We start from the raw sequence: 21754 nt of genomic DNA on the forward strand, positions 1-21754 counted from the left end.
CTAAAAAAAAAAAAAAATCACTCAATTAAAAATTGGGCAGAGGACCTGAATAGATATTTTTCCAAAGACATCCAGATGTCCAACAGACATATGAAAAGATGCTCAATACCACTCATCATCAGGGTAATGCAAATCAAAACCACAATGAGGTACCACCTCATCCTTATCAGAATGGCTGGGATCAAGAAGACAAGAAGCAGCAAGTGTTGGCAAGGAGGTGAAGAAAAAGGAACCCTTGTACACTTGGTGGGAATGCAAATTGGTGCAGACACTGTGGAAAACAGTATGGAGGCTCCTCACAAAATTAAAAGTAGGAATATCACATTATCCAGTTATTCCACTCTTAGGTATTTACCCAAAGAAAATGAAAACACTAGGGGCACCTGGGTGACTCTCCAGTCAAGCGTGTCTGCCTTCAGCTCAGATCATGATCCTAGGGTCCCAGGATAGAGCCCTACATCAGACTCTCTGCTCAGTGGGGAGTCTGCTTCTCCCTCTCCCTCTGCCCCCCCAACCCCGCTTGTGCTCTCTCTTAATAAAAAATCTTTAAAAAAAAGAAAATGAAAATACTAATTCAAAAAGATATATACACCCTATGTTTACTGCAGCATTATTGACATTAACGAAGATACGGAAGCAATCCAAGTGCCCATCAATGGATAGAGAATATTACTCAGTTATAAAAAATAATGAGATCTTGCCATTTGTTTTGTTTTGTTTTGTTTAGATCTTGCCATTTGTGACAACATGGATGGAACTAGAGGGTATTATGCCAAGTGAAATAAGTCAAAGAGAAAGACAAATACATATGATTTCACTTATATATGGAATCTAAAAAACAAACAAAAAGCAGAAACAGACCCACAAATACAGAGATGATGGTCGCCAAAGAGGGAAGGAGGCAGAGTGGGTAAGGGGGAGTGGGAGGTACAGGCTTCCAGTTAGGGAATGAGTAAGTCACGGGGATGAAAGGCACAGCATAGGGAACAGTCAGTGGTACTGTAATAGTGTTGTCTGGGGACAGATGGGAGCTGCGCTTGTGAGCACCGCGTAACACACATGAATCACTATGTGCTATATCTGAAACTAATGTAGCACTGTGTGTCAACTATACTTCAATAATAACTTTTAAAAAAGAATAAAGATAGAGGTTTAAAGGAGATTGTCTCCCCAGAGAGTAATTGCTAAAAAAAAGGGGGGGGAGGCAGTGAGAGTCCCCCACACTTTCTCCCACCTCCTGATTTTAGTTACTATTCTGCACTTCACAGTGTCTGCAGGGCCCCTCCTGATCCCTCTATTGCAAATGATATTCCTTCAGCCAAGATGATCTTCCAGAGCCCCCCGTACCCCCCCACTCTCTCTGGGAAGCTAACATTTGTTGAATGATAAAGGAGGGTGCTTTTGGCAAACAAAAATGTTTTCCAAATAATATTTCTTCATACAAAACCCAAACTCAATTGATTGGTACACCTGTTCTTTCGGTAGAATGTTAGGATTAAAAGGCACCCCAGACATCACCCAGGAAAATCCTCTCATTTTACTGATGAGGAAAAGAAAATCTCAACATGCTCAGGGACCAGGCGAAGGTGACAAAAATGGAACACGGATTAGGCGTTCACAGCCAGTGTACCTTCCTCCCACAAATCCAGAAAAAGCCAAATGAGGCAACTGCATCTTGCTGAACCTGACCTGTCACGGGCGTGTGAGCAAAGCTCTGCACTCTTCAGTGAAAACCCAGCAGCACAACAATTTGATTAAAAATGACGAGGCACGTGCAGGATTCAGGGCTGTGAAGGACGTGCTGCCTTGGTCCAGGACGCCCTTTACCAGCACAGAGGGCTCTCGCGTCCGTTCATCTCATCTAGCCTGTGCACCATCAGCAGAGGGACTGACAAGGCAGAAGGGAGGCTCGATCTTCCATAGGGCCAGATGAAACTTGTGGATCCGTGAGACGGGAAAGGCCTGTTTTGTTGTTTTGACTTCAGGCTTTATCAGATAGATGGTCTGTCCCTGGTTAGTGAAGACCCCTAGTTTCCGGTCCTCCTCACCCTTCTCCTTGACAAGGAACTCCAGGCAGCAAAATGGAGCCTCTAAGGCCACCGATCTGTGGTCCTACGGAGCACCACACAGTAGCGCTATCACCCTCCATAAGCTCTTCCGCCTCTGGGCCTCAGCTTCTTTGTTTGTACAAAGGGCGTAACACCACCTGATCTGCAGCATCCCTGAGAGGATAAATCCAGACTACGTATGTAAACTGTTTACCGCGGTGCCTGGAATACTGTAAAAATGCAATAAATGGCTGTTACTTAGAGACTTTAGGAGGCTGGTTCTTCAGAACCATAAGAGAATGTCAGGCATCTCTGATTTGAAGCTCAGGACGGTGGAAATGTCAAGAGGGGATGGAGCGCAGAAGGAATGTTTACACGTTTTCATATACCGCGTGATCTGGGGAGGTTAAGTCACGTGTCTGTCCCTTCATGAACACGTTTTTGGCGGACACAGGCGAGGCAAAGACTGACCTGTAGGAGAAAGGCCTGCTGCCAGAGAGCTGGGTTGTGGAGAATGATTATGGGTTTGTACCGTAACTTGGCCCAGTTTGCAGCAAAAAACCCATAAGAAAAATGCATTTGCTTAAAGACACTATAATAACAGATCTTTTCTTCTTGAAGCTTCAAAAGACTATCAGATCTTCTACTCTAGCCTCCTCCATCCACAGGCTCTTCTCGGAGAGAAGTTTCCCTGGAAGTCAGTCCGAGGTGTGGTAGTGCAGCTCTAACGAGAAAGGGTAGCTCTTCCAAGCTTGTGTTTCTGTTTTCTTTATTCCCTCCCTGCTCCTCTTAGCAGATGCTAGAAGCTGCATGAAATGGCACGAAGCCAGGGCTGGTGCTGAGAAAGTTCAGGCCCTCACCTTCAATCATGCTTCCATCCACAGACAAGGTCAGGGCTGGGGACAGGGCACCGAGCCAGGTCAGCAGCCTTGTATTCTTGGGACCTCACCAAGTTTCTTTGCTGCCACCTTGATGGAGGCAGGACGTGGGCCCAGCAGGCAGGCTCAGAGTGCCCCTCCCCGCCCCCACAGTACCGCATCCCAAGGAAGGCATTTGGCCTCAGCTGTCCCCCTGCCTGGATGAATGCTAGTCTAGCAAACACTCCTCGCTGCCCCGCCCCGACGCCAACCGAGGCATTCTGTAAAAGGTGGAAGGAGGAGGAAGATGAACCCACTTGAAGAACTGTCAAAGCCTGGATCCGCGTGCCAAAACTTTTAGGCACTGCCTAGCCCCACCTAGATAAAGAAGCAAATTGAACCAAATTCCCTTAATTGCTTCTGCTCCTAGTTTTCACAGCCCTTGTTTCTCAACCATCTATAGAGATGAGACTGTGAATGGAAGGACTACCCAGCTACCCCAAATCGATGTGTGATGACTTCCTCTGCTCTCTTGACCTCTGTTTCTTTTCCCTGGGTACTTTCTACTTTTCCCCTCCTTCACATTCCCCACTCAAGGAGGACTCAGGCTCTGTGCTCATTCCCTGAGGTGAGGTTGGGGGCTCTTGAGGGGTGTGGGCAGGAAGACACCCAATCTGCATTAGCTTTTGCTTTCCAACATTTTAAGCTCTTGAAGCTCTTACCTACCAGTGGAGGAGGTGAAGGAAGGGGATTCTCAGTGTGAACCAAATGTCTCAGAGTAGGAGGTGAGCATGTAGGCCTTCCTCCACCCCTAGATTAGATAGTGAGACTCCCCTGGGCTGACGGAGGCAGGGAAGAGATCTGTGGGTCTGACCACGGGTCCAGGTCTCCTTTTTTTTTTTTTTAGCAGAGCACCGAGAAGTGGCAAGACTCTAAAGGGAAGTGCCCACTCGGAGGGTGTGGGTTTGCTGGGAGCAAGGGGATTCCAGAGACCTAGGGCTTTCAGCGCTAAAACCAGAACATCCCAGACGAAGCAGGAGGGTTGGTTAACTAAGCAGTGCACATCCAGGCAGATAAGACCATGAGGGGCCTTGCAAAAGATTCCTGCTTCCCAAGTAAAGCGTGAAGATGGGATGCCATGAACAGGAAAGGGGGATGTCCCAAGGGCAACCTGTGTGTACTAATGCTTGGGGACACCTGAAATCTCCTATAAGTCTAAGAATAACAGCTGAAATTTACTGCCAGCCCAGTGTCATGGGAGCTCCAAGTCAGAAATTAGGTTGAGAAACATGATACAGTACTCCCTACACAGCTGAGTTTGTGACTGAGATTCACACCTATGTGGAAGTCAGTCCAAGATGACACACAGAGGCCGGAAGCCAGAGCACCATGAGATTCCAACTTGTAGCAGAACTTGAGTTAGTGACTGGGGCATTGAAGTGGCTTTTATTACCTCATACCTTTCAGGTTTTAGTTTATGAATGCATCCTTTAGTCCCTGGCCACCAATCACTTTTTCCTCCCAACCAGTCTCCATGTCTAGGACAAAGATAATTGGGGGAGACAGCTGAGGAATGTCCTCCCAGTCACTGTCTTGCTTCGAAGGGCATGGAAGAGAGGAGGGGAAGGCAGGGGCTCAGAGGTGGGCATGTGGAGCCCTCAGACAATAACTGTTCCAGAAGCATTCCCAGATAGAAAGAAATGACATGAAGAAACCTCCTTTCCATCACGGGAAAGATTAGATTTGGGATAGGAGCTACTCAATAGGTTTAATTTCATCTCCCACACTAAATGAATTTGGGAAATGTTGAAACTAATCTATAATCTTTACATTTTTTTTAAGTTTTTACTTAAACTCCAGTTAACATACAGTGTGATATTAGTTTCAGGTGTACAATACAGTGATTTAACACTTTCATACAACACCCAGTGCTCATCACACGTGTGCTCCTTAATCCCCATCACCTGGGGGGGGGGTTAAGTAACGTTTACATTTCTTAAGCATTTAGGGTAATGCTGAGAACTTGGACTGTGAAAGTTCCATCTTCCATTCTGAACTACCTCTCCCAACCCAGCCCCCACCCTGACTGGGAATCACAGATGATGGCAAACCCAGCCTCAGTGGCCCAGCAAGCATGGTGCCCACAGCAGACACGAGCCTGTGGATGGGAAGGACACAGGAGTCCATCTGCAGTTGCCACAGCCCCACATAGAATACTGTTCATCAGAGCAGTGTTTTCATGTGTCACCTGCTTCCTTATTTATGAGGAAATTAGATTTTACGAATTTCAAAGGTAGTTTTCACAGACCAATGCAACAGATGACCTTTAAACCAGTGCAGTTGGAAAAAGCCCCAGTTGCCCTTGATAGGCAGTGACACAATGGCCCAAGACTGCTGAAAAATGGGAGTGAAGAAGAAAATGAGCGTTAGATGCAGAAGAGAGGGGCCAAATGGATGGCTGTGCAGGGCATGTTTCCTCAACCTCAGGCCACAGTCACTTCTTGTTTCCTGGTCATGGGTTTAGATTTAAATGAAGACTTTCCCTCACTATCACCCTTCGTGAGGGGAAAGCCTGGGCATTATTGTGGACTAGGGGGACTGGAAGGGCCTCTCTTAGCCATTTAACTGCCCCCAACAAGTCATTAGCGCAGTGGTCCTGGGAAGAGAAAGGTGTAATCTGAGGACTTCCCTATGGATGTGGATACACTTCTAACTGAGCAGCCTTCATGAATAATCCCAGGAGCTCAGCATGACCCTAAGTGCATAGGAAAGAATCAGTGCTCATCACTTAGTGGGCTGGTGATCATAATGACTTCCATTTATGTGGTACATACCTCTACATGCCAGGCACAACACCAAGAGCTTTGCAAACATTATCTATTTAATTACCTATAATAATAATCCTGGGGGATGAGCATTGTTGTACCAAACTTGTCTAGCTAGGTAGACTTCCAATATTTGGTGAATGAATGAATGAATAAACGAAAGCAACTAAACCCTCTCCTTCCCCTCACAAAAGAAACTAACACTTATGGAGCATGTACTGAGCCAAACAGCATCCTATAATATATGTATTATATATATATATTATAATATATATATATAATATATATATATATTAGCTTAGCTGACCCTCTCACTGCCTTTGAGGTAGGGTTAGGAATTTTGCTTTATATATGGGGTTTGTCCAATGTCACACAATAAGTGGAAGAGCTATAATTTGAGCCCAGACCCGTCTGCCTTCTTCCCACCTCATCAAACTGCTAGGAAATGGGTATATGGTCCAGATCCAAGGAGGGGGGAAAGGGGAGTTCTCATAAGATGTGGATAACTGTTGGGGCACCTGGGTGACTCAGTAGGTTAAGTGACCAACTTTTGATTTTGGCTCAGGTCATGATCTCAGAATTCTGGGATCAAGACCTGCCTCAGGCTCCCTGCTAAACAGGGACTCTGCTTGTATCCCTCTCCCTCTGCTCACAAACACACGCTCTTTCTCTAAAATAAATTAATAAATCTTAAAAAAAAGAGAGAGAGAGAGAGAGATGTGGGTAAATGTCTTCCAGAGAAAAGGGAGAGCTAAAGTGTAAGGAGAAGAGAAGGGGCTTGGAGAAGGAAGCTGGGCACTTGAACCCTTAACTACTAGGCAGTAAGCTTACAGGAGAGACCCCACAGGCAAGTATACACTGTTGGCTGGGCCTGGGACAGGGTGAGCTGGTCTGTCTGTTTCAGGAATGAACCATTAATAAGCTGTTCCTACAAAGCATTTTCTGACATGTTCCTTAGGTACTCAAGGTGATTTTTTAAAAATGTTTTAACACATTTAAAATTTTTTTTTTATTTTTAAAAGATTTTTATTTATTTATTTATTCATTTATTTATTTGAGAGAGAGAGAATATGTGTGTGAGCAGGGCCAGGGGCAGAGACGGAGGGAGAGAGACAAGCAGACTTCGTGCTGAGCACAGAGCCCGACATGGGACTCGATTCTAGGGCCCTGAGATCAAGACCTGAGCCCAAACCAAGAGTTGGACACGCAACCAACGGAGCCACCTAGGCACCCCTTAACACATTTTTTTTTTTAAAGATTTTTATTTATTTGACTGAGAGAGAGAGAGAGAGAACACAAGCAGGGGGAGCAGCAGGCAGAGGGAGAGGGAGAAGCAGGTTCCCCACTGAGCAGGGAGCCTGATGCAGTTCTTGATCCCAGGCCCCCGAGATCATGATCTGAGCCGAAGGTAAACACTTAACCAGCTGAGCCACGCAGGCGTCCCTTAACACATTTTTTAAAGACTTTACTTTTAAGTAATTTCTACACCCAACATGGGGCTCAGACTCACAACCCTGAGATCAGGAGTCACATGCTCCTCCAACTGAGCCAGCCAAGCCCCCCTCAAGGTTTAGTCTTTATCTGCTTGACTCTTAGGTCTCTCGGTTGTTCAGAACTTGGGAAAGGAAGAAGGAATGATTTATTAGGTCTCCAAAAACTTCAACACTCAGCTCTATTACTTTCCTACTGTTCCAGAGCAGGCTGCGACTTAACTTCTCTGAACCTAAGTATAAAACATAAAAGGAAAAAGGATACTAATCATAGCGTCCTCACAGGATTATTGGTGAGTTTGGAGATGGTTAATACGCGTAGCTAGCACAGCACCTGGCACACACAAGCGTCTGGTAAGCAGAGGTATTCTTGTCTTCAGGAGTTACACACCATGGAGAGTCAAAGTCATGAATGCCTGACACTCGGATGCCTCTCAGGAGGGTTTTCTGATTAGCTGAGGGCTGCGTGCACAACTGACCCTCCCTTCCCCATGGTGAGGCAGTCATTCCCTCAACAGATACTAACTGCCTCTCTGAGTAGGCAGAAGAATTTCAAGTCAGGAAGGACCTCAGAGTCCAACCCAAGACGGCAGCTGTTCACTGGGCCTTACCCCAAAGGAGGAGAAGCCGCTGAGGCCCACTTGGGGAAGAGGGCTTGAGGGCCTCACCCTCCTGAGCCCTGACCCTTGCAACACACCCACAGCAGGTGGGAGCTGGGCTCCAGAGAGGCTGCTCCCAAGAAGGCACATAAAGCCATGGCCCTAAGCACAGCAGGCTCAGAGCCAGGCACCAGGAAACATGAGGATACAGTCAGTTTTACCCCAGACAGTCTGGGGCCCCTGACGAGTAGGTGTCTCAATTCCTTTCTATCTAAAGCCAGGGTAGTAGCATCTGCCACCAGACAGCTGGGCTGTGAGGATTAGCATCGTCTAAAAATGGGCCTTAATGCAAACTATCATATTGACACACATGTTAGCTTCTTCCTGAAACATGCACACTTGGGGGCACCTCTCCAGGGCCCTCACCATCAGCTGGCCACCCCCAGAATAGCTGGGGAGTGGCAGGATCCAGGGCCACCGCCGTCATGAGAGACTGTGAGGAGGCCATTATGGCGACGTCAGCCCCCGAGAGCACTGTGTCCTTTCAGGAGACTTCCTCTCATTTTCATAATCTAGTGAGAGAAGTTGCACAATATTCGTTACTTTTTTTTTTTTCTTCCTGATTTGTACATGCTGCCCTGGGGAGAGAGGAGAAGTCACTGGAGATCTGCCAGTTGGCTTGGGATGAATCAAAACCAGACATAGAGAGGTCACCGAGTGCCTTTGCTATTGATGGGACGATGAGAAAGAAGATCATTGAAACCGAGCTAACTGCAAGGAAGGCCGGCAGTGGGGCGAGGCTTTGAGATATTACAAAATCAAGCCTGCCACAAAGGCTCGGAAGACAGAGACCAACATTATGTGCACTGAAAAAAAGGGACTGGCAGGCAGTGTGGGTGGCAGGGGTGGGCGAAGAAGTAGGGAGGGGATGGGGGGGTGTGTTTTCCAAGCAGCGGCAAGTTTTTCTCTGCCTTGGCCTGGACAAAGTCATCTGGGGCCTTTTGGAGCAGTATTGTGTTAGGAAGACAGGAAGCTATGGCCATTTCTGATCAACTTCGTTTCTCACACCCAACAGATGCCAAAGGACCGCAGGCTGGTAGCTTTATGGCCTGCATGAAGGCAGACATGAGTTGTCTTGTCTTCTCCTCCAGTGGCGGGGCAGGGCATGGGGAAGAGATGCCCACGGCGGAGGAGGGAGGCAGCTACATGATCCCTGCACATACAGAACTCGGGGGCTGGAGATCTGGGCAACATAAGCCATCGCTCGCCGCTCTTTGTGATCCCAGGGCAAGTCCTCAGCATGGATAAGAAGTACGGTGTGCAAAATCCAGAAAAACACGCAGTTCACACTCTCCCCATGCTGCCATGCAGCAGTGTGGCCTCCGCGGGGGCCCACCCCTCAGCTGGGCACCACAGGGGTCTGAAAGCTGCATTCTCATTCTGCAGGAGCCCAGTAAGGTGGAGGGATTCTCCCCAGGGCTAGGAAGCAGGCAGGAGCCAGCTACCGGCTGCCCCTGACTAGGGCCGGCTATACCGAGAAGCTCCTCCCAGGAGACTGGAGCGCAAACAGTCATTCTCAAATCGTTTGCTCTCTTCCCACGCCCATCCCCACTTCTGCCTCAAGAACAAAGGATTGAAGAGGAATGCGGTGCTCCACACGATTAAAAGACAACGAATTAAACAAGAGCCAAATAGTCAACAGAACTAAAATGTTAATTAGGACAAGAATAACTGCAATTGAACAACAGAGCCAATCCAAATAATGCTGGTGGTACGCCCACAGCAAAGTGTTCTTTCCCCAGTTTGCTACGCCCAGCTCTGTGCGCACATTCACAAGCTTTGCAGCGTTGCCAGGCATAGTCATGGTGGCCTGATGTCTTGACAGAGTAATAAATCTGAGTCCTCAGGAAACCAAGTAAAACACCAATTTTAGTTCATAAATAGCACATTTTAGTAAGCTTTAGTAACACACTATGTACTTTACTGATTAGTTAATAGCTCTTGGTTGTAGGCGAAAATGAAAACCCAGGCAATTTTGCCATTTGCCTGTGAGAATTGAAGAAAGAACATTCTGTAACGTTCAGATCAGCTGGGAACCATCAGGAAGAGTCTTGTGGCCAAGCAGTGGGTTTCAAACTTAGAGGAACACTGATCTAAAACTAACATCAGAGTTAGGATAGACATCTGTGTCATCAATGGACAAGAGATGTGCGCTTCGGGAGACATTTCCATGAGGAACTGTGTGGGGACACCCTAAGAAATAAGAGGTGTGTCGCTCCTGCCATTGCGTTAGCCTGCAGAGCCCCACAGGGGAACTTCTCAGTCAGGCTCCTGGGACGTGCTGGGCGGGAGGGGGGAGGCTACAGGATCTCTTTGACTGAAAAGCTCTGAGAACAGCCAGCCCAGCCTCCCAGAAGCTTTGACACTGACTTGCCTGAGGGGAGAAGGTGGGCCCTGACCATCCCCCCAAGACTTTTCTGGATCTATCATTGCATGATTCATCCTTCACCCTTTTCAATACCCCTACGCCTTTCCTTCCTCCTCCACAAAGATCTGCCCCGTAAAAGCGTGTGCTCAACTGTGAGCAATCTGATGGGCCTGGCCCCTGTGGGAGATCTACCACAGAGAGTACTCACGCCTCCCTCTCCCCTAGTTTAACGATGCATACTGGTGAAGGGCTTGGGTCCCGGAGGCGAAATCCATACGGATTCAAATCCTAGTTCTGCTACTAGCTATGTGCCCTCTCAAGCCTCATCTATAAATCGGAGCTACTATCTCATAGGGCTGTGGGGAAAACGAACAACTGATATGAAGGCAGGGAAAGGGCTCAGAATACAGCTGACAACACAGTGAGTACTAGAAAGCCCAGGGCTCCTGCTGTCCTTATCAGCTGGTGACCTCCAGCGGGTGCTCTCTGCTCTAGGACAAATGCAAGGTCTTCATGAACCCTCTCCTCATCGCCAAGATTCCCCTTTCGGAACTTCCGTGTTCCCTTTTCCAGCACCCAAACGTGCACCTCTCTGCACTGTTACATTAATGTCTCCCACAAATGCCTCTTACTGTTCCCCCATCGCTCGGGCTAGCTTGTCAGCTCGCTGTGTATTGGCTCTGTGACCACAGTCCCCTTCCCCTCTATGCCCGGGGTTCAGATGGTTCGAATACAGTATAAACAAGCACATAGGTGTTGGATAAATAAATGTGGGAGGTGTACCCGGGTCATTTTTTCAGGTATACACATATTTGGTCTTTATGGTGGAGAGATAAGTAATAAGACATAATGCGCGGGGTTTGGTCTCCCAGGCTACAAGTGAGTTACTGTGTGGCCTTAGTCAGGGTGTCTATAAAATGCAGCAGCTACCACCTGCCTGCCCCCCACCCCCCACCCCGGGGCCAGGGCAGATGCGCTGGGCTTTTAAGCAGCAGTGGTGAAGCACAACCAGCTCCTTGATGTTAAGAGCATCTGGGTTCTGATGGTAACAAATAGGTCTCATTCTCTTTTAGCATTTCCCAGCTCCGATTGCACCAAACAAGGCCAATAAAATAGGCCTCAGCGCTTTTAGATCAGATTTCCAGAGAAATCTTCCCCCCAGTAACTCATGACTGTGCCAGGAGATTTTTCAAAAGGCTAATCTAAATTCCTTCTCACTTTAGGCTCCCTTTCCTTTGTCTTCTGCCGAACGAGATCAACAACAGCCCTGACCACCATGATACGGTGATCACCTTTATTTTTAAATCTTTATTTCACTCTGTTTCCCAGTAATTGATCTAGACTAGAGGGGACTGTTTCCTCCCTATCAGTATTCCCATCATTTTTTTTCTCTTCTTTTTCTGTGCTTCCCCCTCTTTCTCCCTCTCCTAACCCTCGGGCCTCCCACCGGTCCCCTGTTAGCCCGTACTGTCTGGTCCTGTAGGAGCCACCCCAGGTGAAGGACGCTCTGATGGCTGGTTTAGGCCGAGGCCTATGGTACCAGCCCCAGGATCAGAATTTGAAGGACGCAGCCCTGTATGCAACACTGATGCCCCATGAGCTGCATCCAGGCTAGCTGAGCCTTTTGGTGAGTCAGGCACCATCACTCTCCTTGACCATCTGGTATAGAGTCCTTTGCCTTTATAATGCTAATTAAGGTGTGACTAATACCAATGCTACTCATAATCTCTGAAACTGAACTCCCACGGGAAAGGGGAGTGGGTTCATACGAGGTGGTGGAATTTCAGAGTGCAAAAAATATGTCCCTTAGGATAACAAGGCAGAGGAAAGAAGCATAAACATGGTACAGGACAGTGGCTAACAAATATGGTTTGGCAGCCCAGCCCTGTCTTCAAATGAAACCTTTGGTGGTATCCCACTCCTAACTCCGATCGGAGTGGCGCTGCTCTGTGTGGAAGGCAGAGTAAGGTGGTGGAGGCACGGGGCCAGAGCCCACACTTCTGCCTCCTCACCCCTGCTCTCCTCTCCTGACAGGGTGGTTCCTGCAGCATCCACAAGGAGCCCCCATGCTTCCATGAGTGAAGGAGCGACAGAGACAGCAAGAGGAGATGACAAATCAACTTTAGGGCCTTATGGGACCATGTGGCCAACATACCTGCAAAATGACGGTCCCATCGCTTTTGTTTTTTTAGTTTATGTTTCTTAGCCTTGATTTTCATGGATATATATATTTTATCATAGTATGTTTTTGTAATGCATCTCAGAATCTTTGCAGAACAAGTTGGTGTCTGGATATGTGCACACCAGTGCTAGGAAGAGAGAAGCTGGATATCACATCCGTGGCAAGCCATTCATAAGGTCTGGTTTCACTTGCTATACGACTCACCACTCTGAAAGATGCTATTGTATTTTTAAAAAATTTTATTTATTTATTTGAGAGAGAGAGAGAGCAAGAGAGCACAAGCAGGGGGAGCAGCAGAGGGAGAGGGAGAAGCAGACTCCCCGCTGAGCAGGGAGCCCGATGCAGGGCGCTCGATCCCAGGACCCTGGGACCATGACCTGAGCCGAAGGGAGACACTTAACCACCTGAGCCTCCCAGGCACCCTAGGTACTATGGTATTTTACTGTGCTTTATACATGATGACTTAAAGCAAACCGAATGAAAACTAAATACACTCTAAAATAAACTCCAAGATTCTTAAGAGCCTCAAAAGTAGAACTTTACACTCTAAGACTACATTTTCCCCTGAACGATGACAGGTATTCTTAATAGCACTTATAAGATGTTAAACATGGATGGCCTAATTAGTCCCTTTACTTTTGCTTGTATATTTATTAGGAAGAGGGGCAATAATAAGAAACACTTTGCTGGGCGCCTGGGTGGCTCAGATGGTTAAGCGTCTGCCTTCCGCTGGGTCATGATCCTGGCTCAGCGGGGAGCCTGCTTCTCCCTCTCCCACTCCCCCTGCTTGTGTTCCCCCTCTCGCTGTGGCTCTCTGTCAAATAAATAATAAAATCTTTAAAAAAAATACTGCTTTGTGTAAATTTGACTAAGGGCTATTAATTTCCTAAATTATCTACAGAAAAATGTAACATATATTTAAATGTCCATTAGTTTGAAAGACGCGAGAAAAAAATCTGAAATTCAAACAATTGCAGTATATAATTTTTTTCTGATTTTTAAAGGAATATTTATAGCTTGAAAGGGAAGAGCTGGTGAAATATATAAAAATCAGAGAGGCAATTCTTTTCCTATTTCAGGAAAATTATAGTTCTTGAAGAAGACATTGACAATTAGCTCTCAGTTGACACATACTCATTATGCTGGAATTTCTAGACTCCTCCCCTTTTTATTTCTGAGAAGGGAAACACATTTCTTTCAGAATTGGACGAATGGCTTTAATGACCTATATCATCTACAGCCCAGAAGTCAGATCCAACAGACAGCCTGCTTTCCTCTGGTCAAAGCTAAGAATAACTTTCACATTTTTAAACTGTTGGGGAAAAAAAATCAAAAGAAGAAGAACATTTCTTGACAGGTGAACATTACATGAAATTCCCATTTCGGTGTCCATAAATAAAGGTTTTTGAAATGCAGTTATGCCCCTTCATTTGCATTTTGTCTGTGGCTGCCTTCCTACTAGGATGGCAGAGCTGAGACTGAATGGCCCCAATGCCTAAAATATTCATACAGTCTGGCCTTGCACAGAAAAATTTGCCGACCCCTGACCTAAGAGATGGAGCCCACTGGAGGGCCCCCTGTGTGTGTCCCTGGGGCACACGGCAGGAGACGTACCTGGTTGAATTGGCGCAGCCATTTGTCAAGACACCAGAAACAGCAGAAGCAGCATCTGAACACGCACCTGGACCACACACCATGCTGCTGGGATCGGGGTCAGAACCAAAGGAACAGAGTCAGAAACACAGGAAAGAAGGAAGCAGGTAGACACATAGTACGTTTCTGCAGACACGTAGTGCGTTCCTAACTTGGAGATTCATGCACCTGGGGAAGCACGCAGTGTGGGAGACGTTCTATTCTGCAGGTGCTATTCCTACTACGAATTATTACATTATCCCTGAGGAGTGAAGTTTCTCTCCTGTGGACTTACCTTGTGATGACTGCTGTTGCCCTCAGCAAAAAGGGAAATGGGTTATAGCCCATATTTACTAGCAAAGGTAAACTAGGCTTTCTGGTTCTAGTTAAAAAAAAAAAAAATCTCTTTCCATCTTCCCCTAAGTGTCATCAATGATACAAATTGCTTTTATAAACCAGTTTGTATTCTTGAAAAATCCACATCCCAAATCACAGTGAAACAAATAATGCATTGCAGGTATTAATTACATGCCCATATAGAAAGAAGAATCAAGTTTAACTTTTTTTGCAAAAAAAAAAAAAAACCCCATACTGAGATTTTCAGGGCTAAATTTCAAGGGACAAATTAGTCCTTTGAAATATAATTTGGACATAGGCATAGCTCAAGAATGAATAATTTAATAAAACTCTTGGAGGAGGGGTGATTGGATGTGTCCTACGGACTGCCCAAAGGTTAAAAAAAAAAAAAATCCCTGTAAACAATCCTGAAATAGTCCTCTCTGAGGACCCCAGAAGTAACTCAGCCTTATATGGACATTTTCTTGTCCCACCGTTAACTCAATTGGATGAAATTTTATCTGGATACTTTTCAGCCTGGCTATGGTTGTGAATGAGCCATTTCACATAAGGAAAGCTCACACAGTGGCGGTGCGAAGTGTTTAAGTTAGACACAGTATGGGGAAAACCGCGTCTTTTTAACTGAAGAAAGGACACATCTCTCCAGTAGTGAGATCACTAAAGGGGAGTCTGGCCCCTTGATCCTTCTGGGATCTCAGGAGTGATAAATAACCTTTTAGACTTCTGCCAGAGAAACCAACCCACCGACTTCTCTTTTAGATTTATGGAAGGCTGCTGGCCCAGAGTTCAAGGTGCCTAGCTCTTGGAAGGATGGCAAGGTCCCCTACTGCTCATTAATTTGTGATTATCTATTGCTAATGCATATAATGAATATATTTAAAATAGAAATCTGTTCTGCTCTTCAAAAAAATCCTTCTTGAAATTGAAGGATCAATTGCAAAATGCAGGAGACAGAGGAACTAGATTTGGCTTGGAATTGGAATGCCTCTTCAAGTCACCAAAATGCACGTATATTTTTATCGCTTGAAATTTAGCCCTGAAAACCTCACCATAGGATTTATTTCCAGAAAAGTCAAACTTGATTCTTTTTTAACGTGGGCACATAATTCGTATCTACAATGCAATCTTTCAATAGAAATGTAAGAAAATACTCTATGCTCAGGGGAACCGCTTAGCATGTATTTCATGATAAGGAAGCTAGATAATTTTATGTGAAATGCAATCCATTATTCCGAATTCATATACTAATCTTAAGTCTTGATTATAGACTTAAAAATATCAAACAATTTAAAATATAGGAATAAATCCATGTGTAGAATTTCCCCAATTTACTAAGGACACAAGGTTGGAATCAGGTAAACTTGCAAAACTCTGATCAAGTCACAAGCACTGAGGTGGGGATGGGGGGAGGGATTAACAATCGTGTGAGAACAGAAAAGTTGGGAAAAGTCCAACCTTCCCTTTTTTGGCAGGCCAGAAATACCATGAGAACAGCTGTTTTCCTGGTGTTCTGGTTTCCACTGGCATTCATAACCAAATGTGCATGGAAATAAAAACCAGGGAGGAGAAAAACCCCCAGGCACAAAAGCCCTACAGTTTTCTCTCTTTTGACCTGAGATTTAGGTCAGCTTATCCATTTCTCACTATTAAGCACATTTTCTCTCGCTGTCTCTCTCTCTCTCACACACACACACCCTCTCTCACATACACACACGTGCATGCATGCGTGCACACACACACATACACACACACATTCTCTCTCACACTCACTTATTAAAACTCCCCCCACACACACACACCAGTCACTTCCCATGGCACCCTCTAGGAAACAGAAAAGGAAGGAATATTTTAGCATTAAAACAGAAACAAACAAATATTATTCCTATCTTGTAGCATATTTTCTTACTTAAAAAAAAATCTTGTAGTATATTACTTAAAAAAAAAAAGGCAGGATAAATGTCTACAAAACTTGTTAAAAGTTTTATCTGAAAAATCCCTTCCGTTTGTTCAGCATTTAGATGAGAAGGAAAACCAGCTAACTTAGAACTACTCCCTCCCCAACCCACCTCCACCACCTTGTGGTCAAAAAAACAAACCCCCAAACCCCAAACAACAAAACAACAACAAAAAACCCAACAGACAAAACATGCTAGGGACAAAAAGGTAGCTGGGGCGGGGGTGGGGGTGGGGGGCGGATCTGAAGAACACTGAGGCTTGGGAATGGCCACTGTCACAGGTCCACACTACTGTCCTGGGACCTGTGGCAGCTGTCCAGTCAGTACCTTTTCTGCCCCTTCAAAACCCTCTGCCTCGTGCACTAAGGAGCTGCCTTACCTTGCCTTTCAGAGCGTTGGAAATGTACATGAGAATGGTTCTCGGAATCCTCATCAGAGTGATCAAAAACGACCCTTTTATGGCTGTTCCTTGATGGTAGCAGAAAAGAATGGAGAGAGACCAAAGGATTGGGCGATCAGGAGGGTCGTTTTTATTTCTGGGAATAGGGGGGAAAAGATAGCATTTAAAAAACACCATTTAAAACTTCTCTCTGGTTCAAATCATCAACGGTGCTAACATTTATAAAGCAGCAATGCAATTTGGCAAAGCTTTTATACACGTTCGTAGCTAAGGTTAAATTATTTCTTGGACTAACTCCTTTTCATGGCATTCAATGCTACTAACAAAAAGAACGGAAAATTAAAAAAAAAAAAACACTGAGGAATGAAAATAAACAAGCTTTCCTCTTTATCATGCCTCCCCCCTCCCCCAATCCTGTAAGTTTTCTCTTAATCTCATTTTCACTTTCAGAAGTTTAATTATATAATCATTTCCAAGGTCTACATTACATACGTAAATATTGCCAGCATTAGCTTGGTGATTAAAATCACCACCAAATCAGGTGACCAGGAAGGGCAGCCAGCCACAGGGACACCGGTGAGCTCCAGCTTGATTAAAGGGACAGAAAGTTTCGGCTTCTACACAGCTCAAGTCTCCTAAAATCCAGCTGATTTCTACTCTGCTCTTTAAAGGTCACTTCAGTGTGAATCATTTGTGGAGCATGTCATGACACAGCAACCAAGAACGCAAAAGCCAGTTTCACAAGCAGGGGGGAAACAAAAAGTAAAAAAGAACAGAATGGGCATGGCCTTCATCCTACCCCAAACCTGCAAGATAGAAGAGAGGCAGGGCTGGTGCCACCCCTCCCCTGACCATCTCAATTCCCGCTGGTGCCAGTTCTAGAAAATGAGGCCCTTTCCAAGAAGCCACCTCACTGATTCCAAGTGAGGCTTGCTTACTTCATAATGGATTATTCTACAACTCGCTCAGGTCGCTAATAAGCCACTATGAATTAAGGTTGTGACAAGAGCCTAGGTTTTGAGGGAGAAGAAAGGAATGCGGCCAGAAAGGTCTCAAGAGTTGGCAAAAGGCTGTATTTTGCTGTTACTGAAATCCTCCAGGAAGGAAAGGAGAACCCGAAAGTCCTATTGGGTGCGGAGTAATCATGATCCTGTCGCCCCACAAAAAGGGTGATGTGTGTTTCAACTCAGTATTATTGAAAATAGGAAATACCAGGGAAACTATTGCTGATATGAATTCATGTTGGTCTGATAAACTAGAAGAGTAGTACCGGCCAGGAAAATCTGACACGGTTTTTCCCTTTCCTCAGCTTTTTTTTTTTTAAGGAAGGAAGAATGTTTACTTTTCCATTTAGGAGATTTATGTGCCTTAGAACTTATTACAGTGCTCGAGAAGATGCAGGGGAAAGAGGACAGCACCTGCTTTCCATCTGGTAGGGAAACAAGTGACTCACAGGCCACGCGAAGGGGGCTCTGGAATCTGGTCCTCCAGGTTTTGAAGTCTGGGCTTGCGCCTCATCTTTCTGAGAAGGTTTTGCTGGGAGGGGATTAACCACTTCAGGCAGCAGCGGGGCGGGGGGGGGCTGCCGTGGCCCGTGACACATCCTGACTGTGACTCCAGCCTCTCCAGGGCTTGGGTGGAAGACGTGTTAGTTCCAGGAGCTGGCTTCTCACGTGACGAGAGAAAGTTAAAAGGAAGACCCTTCCAACTCAGGCCAGCTCGTGGAGTCAGGAGGCGTTCAATACCCACCCCAGCCCCCCATTAGAAACCACCCTCCAGGAAAGGGTTAAATGAGTGGCGTGTCTTTGAGGCCTCCACCTTCTCTTGTCAGACCTTTCTCCGTGGTCAAAGGTAACATCGTCCTGCCCTGCCTCCCCTGCTGTGTTTGTGGCCACGACCTTCATCTCTGTCTCCTTCACGAGCAGCAGAACCCGCCCTCAGGAAGAGGACCTGATTATATCCGACGAAGCTTAAAATAATACTCCTCACTGGATTTCATCGTCTCTTGAGAAGTGGCTTGCGGGGTGGCAATGCAGGGCCGGGCGCGTCGGGCACCCCAGTGAGGAGCTGAGGAAGCTGGGGCCTCCCGTCAGGCCTGCCCTCTGTCCCTAGGGCTCACTGCGTGTGCAGCACCTTCCACCCCGCTTCTGTGGGGGTGGCATAAGGAAGATCTGGGTAGTGTGGGACAGCAGGTGACCCTAGCATGTGCTCCCCACAGCCTGGGCCCAGCTTCCCCCTCCTTTTAAACTTGCGGCTGTCCTGTGGGAGCTGGAGCCCCAGGACACCACAGCAACTCCAGGCGCTCGGCAGAGGCTCTAACCTTCCCCTCCATCCGAGTCCTGTGGCAGCTTTGGGTCACGGCACACTAGGGCTGTGCAGCGACCACTCGTCCTGCGGAAAACACGGCATCAGGCCAAGCAAGCAACTTCAGGGTCCTAGAGGCAAGTGTCACGCCAGTGAGATCCGGCCCAGCACTGGGGACTCTTCAACAGTATGAGGAGTAATTGTGTGCTGAGGCTCCTGGACAAGGACCAGCCTGAACGGGAGGGATGGCCTCCAGTGTAAATCTGGTCCCCAGCAAAGGGGCGCTCTGTGGTCCCTGAAGAGACTATCCTTTCCTGAGGTTTCTTTCAGCAACATCACAGTACGGTCCATCCTTCCAACCCTCTAGGAAAACGAGATTGTCTTTATTATGAAGAACAGGATTCTGTAGCTGTCCTCAGCGCCTCCTGTTAGGGTTAGGAAATCCAGCAGTCTCCTGCCTAAATCCCAAAAGCTCGGCTGTTCACCCATCCCCCTCATTGCCTTCTCAGCCAATCAAGAGCTGCTGGAAACCATCTTTGGGATATTTGAAAGCGATGATGAAGTCATGCCTCAAACGCCCCTTCTCCAAGTTGAATGGTTCTAGTTCCTTCCTATCACCATCCCCAGCCACATCTTTATGGCTCTCTATTGACCCCTCTTCAAGCGAATGGTTGTAAAAGAGAAATTTTACAGGTCACCGTATCCTGGCACTTGATGCTCTCTGCATGAGCTCTTCAGCCCTCATGATGCTTACGTGAATCACAAAGATGAGCTGGTGAATCCTCCCCCTGAGTGCAGGCCAGAACATGAGATAATGTCAACCTTGGGACAAGGGAAAATCTTAAGGTTTCAAAATTCAGCACCATGTGAAAAAGAAAGTGGAACTCCTTAATAAAGAAATAGTGCTCTAAGTTAGTTGACACGCATTTTATTTGTACCAAAGTAATATGTAAATATCCTAAGTCAAATAGCACGAGGCTAACCAGGGAAGATAGCAGTTGGCTTTCTCCACTGCTCATTTTCTTTCCCTAGAGGTATGTTAGCTATTTCTTCTGTAACTCACCCCACACTTCCAAATTACATGTTCTTTCTGCCATGTGTTTTTTTCAGCCTCTGATATTGTCTACTGGCTTCTCACTTTTTTTTTTTTAGAGGTGGGGGGAAGGGCAGAAGGAGGGAGAGAGAGAATCCCAAGCAGGCGCCACAAGTGTCGTGGAGCCAGATGTGGGGCCCCATCTCACGACCCTGAGATCATGACCTGAGCCAAAACCAAGAGTCAGATGCTCAACTGACTGAGCCATTCACCCAGGCGCCCCTGATTTCTCATTTGAAACATGTTTGTCAATTGTTTGTCTTATACAACCTAAACATTTTCCCATTCTCTCCTTCTTCTCAATATAATTATATTGAACTTTTTAGAGTTTTTCCCAGCTTTATTGAGATATAATTGACATAAGAAATTGTGTAAGTTTAGGGTGTACGATGTGTTGATCTGATACTTACATATTGCAAATGATGACCACCACAGCGGTAGCTAACAATGTTGTATAATTACATTTCTTTATTGTGGTAAGAGCATTTAAATTCTACTCTCTCAGCAATTGTCAAGTATATGATACAGTCTTATTAACCATAATCTCCATGCTGGACATTAGATCCCTAGAACTCATTCATCCTAACTTGAAGCTTGTACCCTTTAACCAACATCTGCCCATTTCCCCTAGCTACGTCCTCAAGCCCTGGTAGTCACCACTCTACTGTTGCTAAATTTCTATTGTTTTGGCTTTTTTACATTCTGCATATAAGTGAGATCATACAGTATTTATCTTTCCCTGACTTATTTCGCTTAGCAACAGTGCCCTCAAAGTCCATCCACATTTTCCTCTTTCTCATGACTGACGAAAATTCCATTGTGTGTGTGTGTGTGCGTGTGTGTGCGTGCGTGTGTGTGTGTGTGTGTGTACCACAACTTCTTTATTTAGTCATCTGTTGATATTTGATTAACATTTGGGTTGTTTCTATAGCTTGGCATTGTGAATAATGTTGCAATAAACATGGGAGTGCAAATATCTCTTTGAGATCCTATTTTCATTTCCTTTGGATATATACCTAGAAGTGGGATTGCTGGGTCATAAGGTAGTTCTATTTTTTATTTTTTGAGGAAGTTCCATACTGTTTTCCATAGTGGCTGCAACAGTTTGCATTCCCACCTATAATGCAAAGGGGTTCCCTTTTCTCCATATCCTTGCCAAAACTTACCTCTTGTCTTTTGATGACATCCATTCTAACAGGTGTGAGATGATATCTCCTTGTGGTTTTGATTTGCATTTTCCTGATGATGAGTGATGCTGAATACCTTTTCATGTACCTGTTGGTCATTTGTATGTCTTCTTTGGAATGATATCTATTTAGTTCCTCTGCCCGTTTTTTAACTGGATTTTTTTTAAGAGGTGACCTTTATTTTATTTATGTATTTATGTATTTATTAAATCTGTGCATTTCTTTTTTTAAAAAAAGATTTTATTTTAGAGAGAGAGAAAGTGTGCTCGTGCAAGTGGGGGAAAGGACAGAGGGAGAGAGGGAGAGGCAGAAAATCTCAAGCAGACTCCATGCTGAGTAAGGAGCCTGACCCTGGACTCCATATCAGCCTGAGATTGTGACCTGAGCTGAAACCAAG

At 45.8% G+C, this 21754-nt stretch overlaps 1 protein-coding gene across 1 annotated transcript in view; it reads right to left on the bottom strand.

Moving 5' to 3' along the window:
• SLC44A3 (solute carrier family 44 member 3) overlaps positions 1–21754 on the bottom strand; it is a 91051-nt gene that overhangs the window by 15387 nt on the left and 53910 nt on the right. Inside the window, exons 11-12 of the mRNA XM_028102095.2 lie at positions 16753–16909; positions 14044–14130 (exon numbers count right to left, since the gene is read on the bottom strand). Of these exons, the coding sequence (XP_027957896.2) occupies positions 14044–14130; positions 16753–16909 (244 nt within the window). The remainder of the gene's footprint in view (positions 1–14043; positions 14131–16752; positions 16910–21754) is intronic.

Source organism: Eumetopias jubatus, unplaced genomic scaffold (genome assembly GCF_037043125.1).
Source record: "Eumetopias jubatus isolate StellerSeaLion01/CBP00866 unplaced genomic scaffold, mEumJub1_p1.0 scaffold_4, whole genome shotgun sequence".
Lineage (NCBI taxonomy): Eukaryota > Metazoa > Chordata > Mammalia > Carnivora > Otariidae > Eumetopias > Eumetopias jubatus.